Below are 762 nucleotides of genomic sequence, written 5' to 3'. Positions count from 1 at the left end.
CCCCTCATATAAGATCCGTACATAGCTGTACACGATAAGAACAGTACAAATTGATATTAAAACGATTTTGTGCATTTCTCCGCCTTGCAAAGATTTCCTGCCACAGGGCACAGTGCCATTTTCTATTTTGGGCGATAGGGTAAGAGGAATAATCGACGCGAGTCCCCATGTTAGGACCCCGATGAGCCATGGCCAGGGTTTGAAACAAACTTTGCTATAGTGGAGCGGGTAACATATGGCAAAATAACGGTCCAGTGCCATCGCCGTGATGGTGAGGATGATGTTGGAACCGCTTGTCATCAGACTTCTGATTAGCACCATGCAAATGGTTGCCGTGGTCGCTGCTTTCAGGTAGTTTTGTAAGTAGAAGCTAAAGCATACTGCGAAGTAAACCAGCGCGGAGAACAATAAATGGAACACGAGGACGAAGCGCGCGTGGCTCCGCAGGCGCTCCTCGCGCACTATGGTCCAGTTGATGATCAAGTTGAAAAAAGCCAAAATGATCAAAGAAACTCCCGCTGCCCAAACACGTACGTGTGGATACGAATTGACATCATCTGTAGCATTTGACATCCTACCGCTTCTTCAGGCCTCGCTCGTACAGTAGTAGAACCAATACGATCCAGAACAAAACACTTTCAGCAGGTGCGGACGGTTCATTTGGCTCGACGTTGGTAAATGTTTCTCCAAAAATCCGAATGTTCATGTGAATTCGTTTCTTGATACTGGTCGGTCAAAAACACCTGCGGACCTCGCATAAAA

General features: G+C 46.9%; 1 protein-coding gene across 1 annotated transcript; it reads right to left on the bottom strand.

Moving 5' to 3' along the window:
- Positions 1–3: 3 nt before the first annotated feature.
- LOC107682435 (olfactory receptor 1-like) lies at positions 4–738 on the bottom strand (the record flags this gene model as incomplete). Its single annotated transcript, XM_016478673.1, has 1 exon — positions 4–738. A coding segment is annotated over exon 1 (570 nt), but the record flags the coding sequence as incomplete, so codon positions are not given.
- Between the last annotated feature and the right edge of the window lie 24 nt (positions 739–762).

The sequence above is a fragment of the Sinocyclocheilus anshuiensis genome, unplaced genomic scaffold (genome assembly GCF_001515605.1).
Source record: "Sinocyclocheilus anshuiensis isolate Anshui unplaced genomic scaffold, SAMN03320099.WGS_v1.1 C32194949, whole genome shotgun sequence".
In the NCBI taxonomy this organism is placed as follows: Eukaryota; Metazoa; Chordata; class Actinopteri; order Cypriniformes; family Cyprinidae; genus Sinocyclocheilus; species Sinocyclocheilus anshuiensis.
The sequence above is the reverse complement of the archived record's forward strand: the minus strand, read 5'-3'. Positions and strand labels throughout refer to the sequence as shown.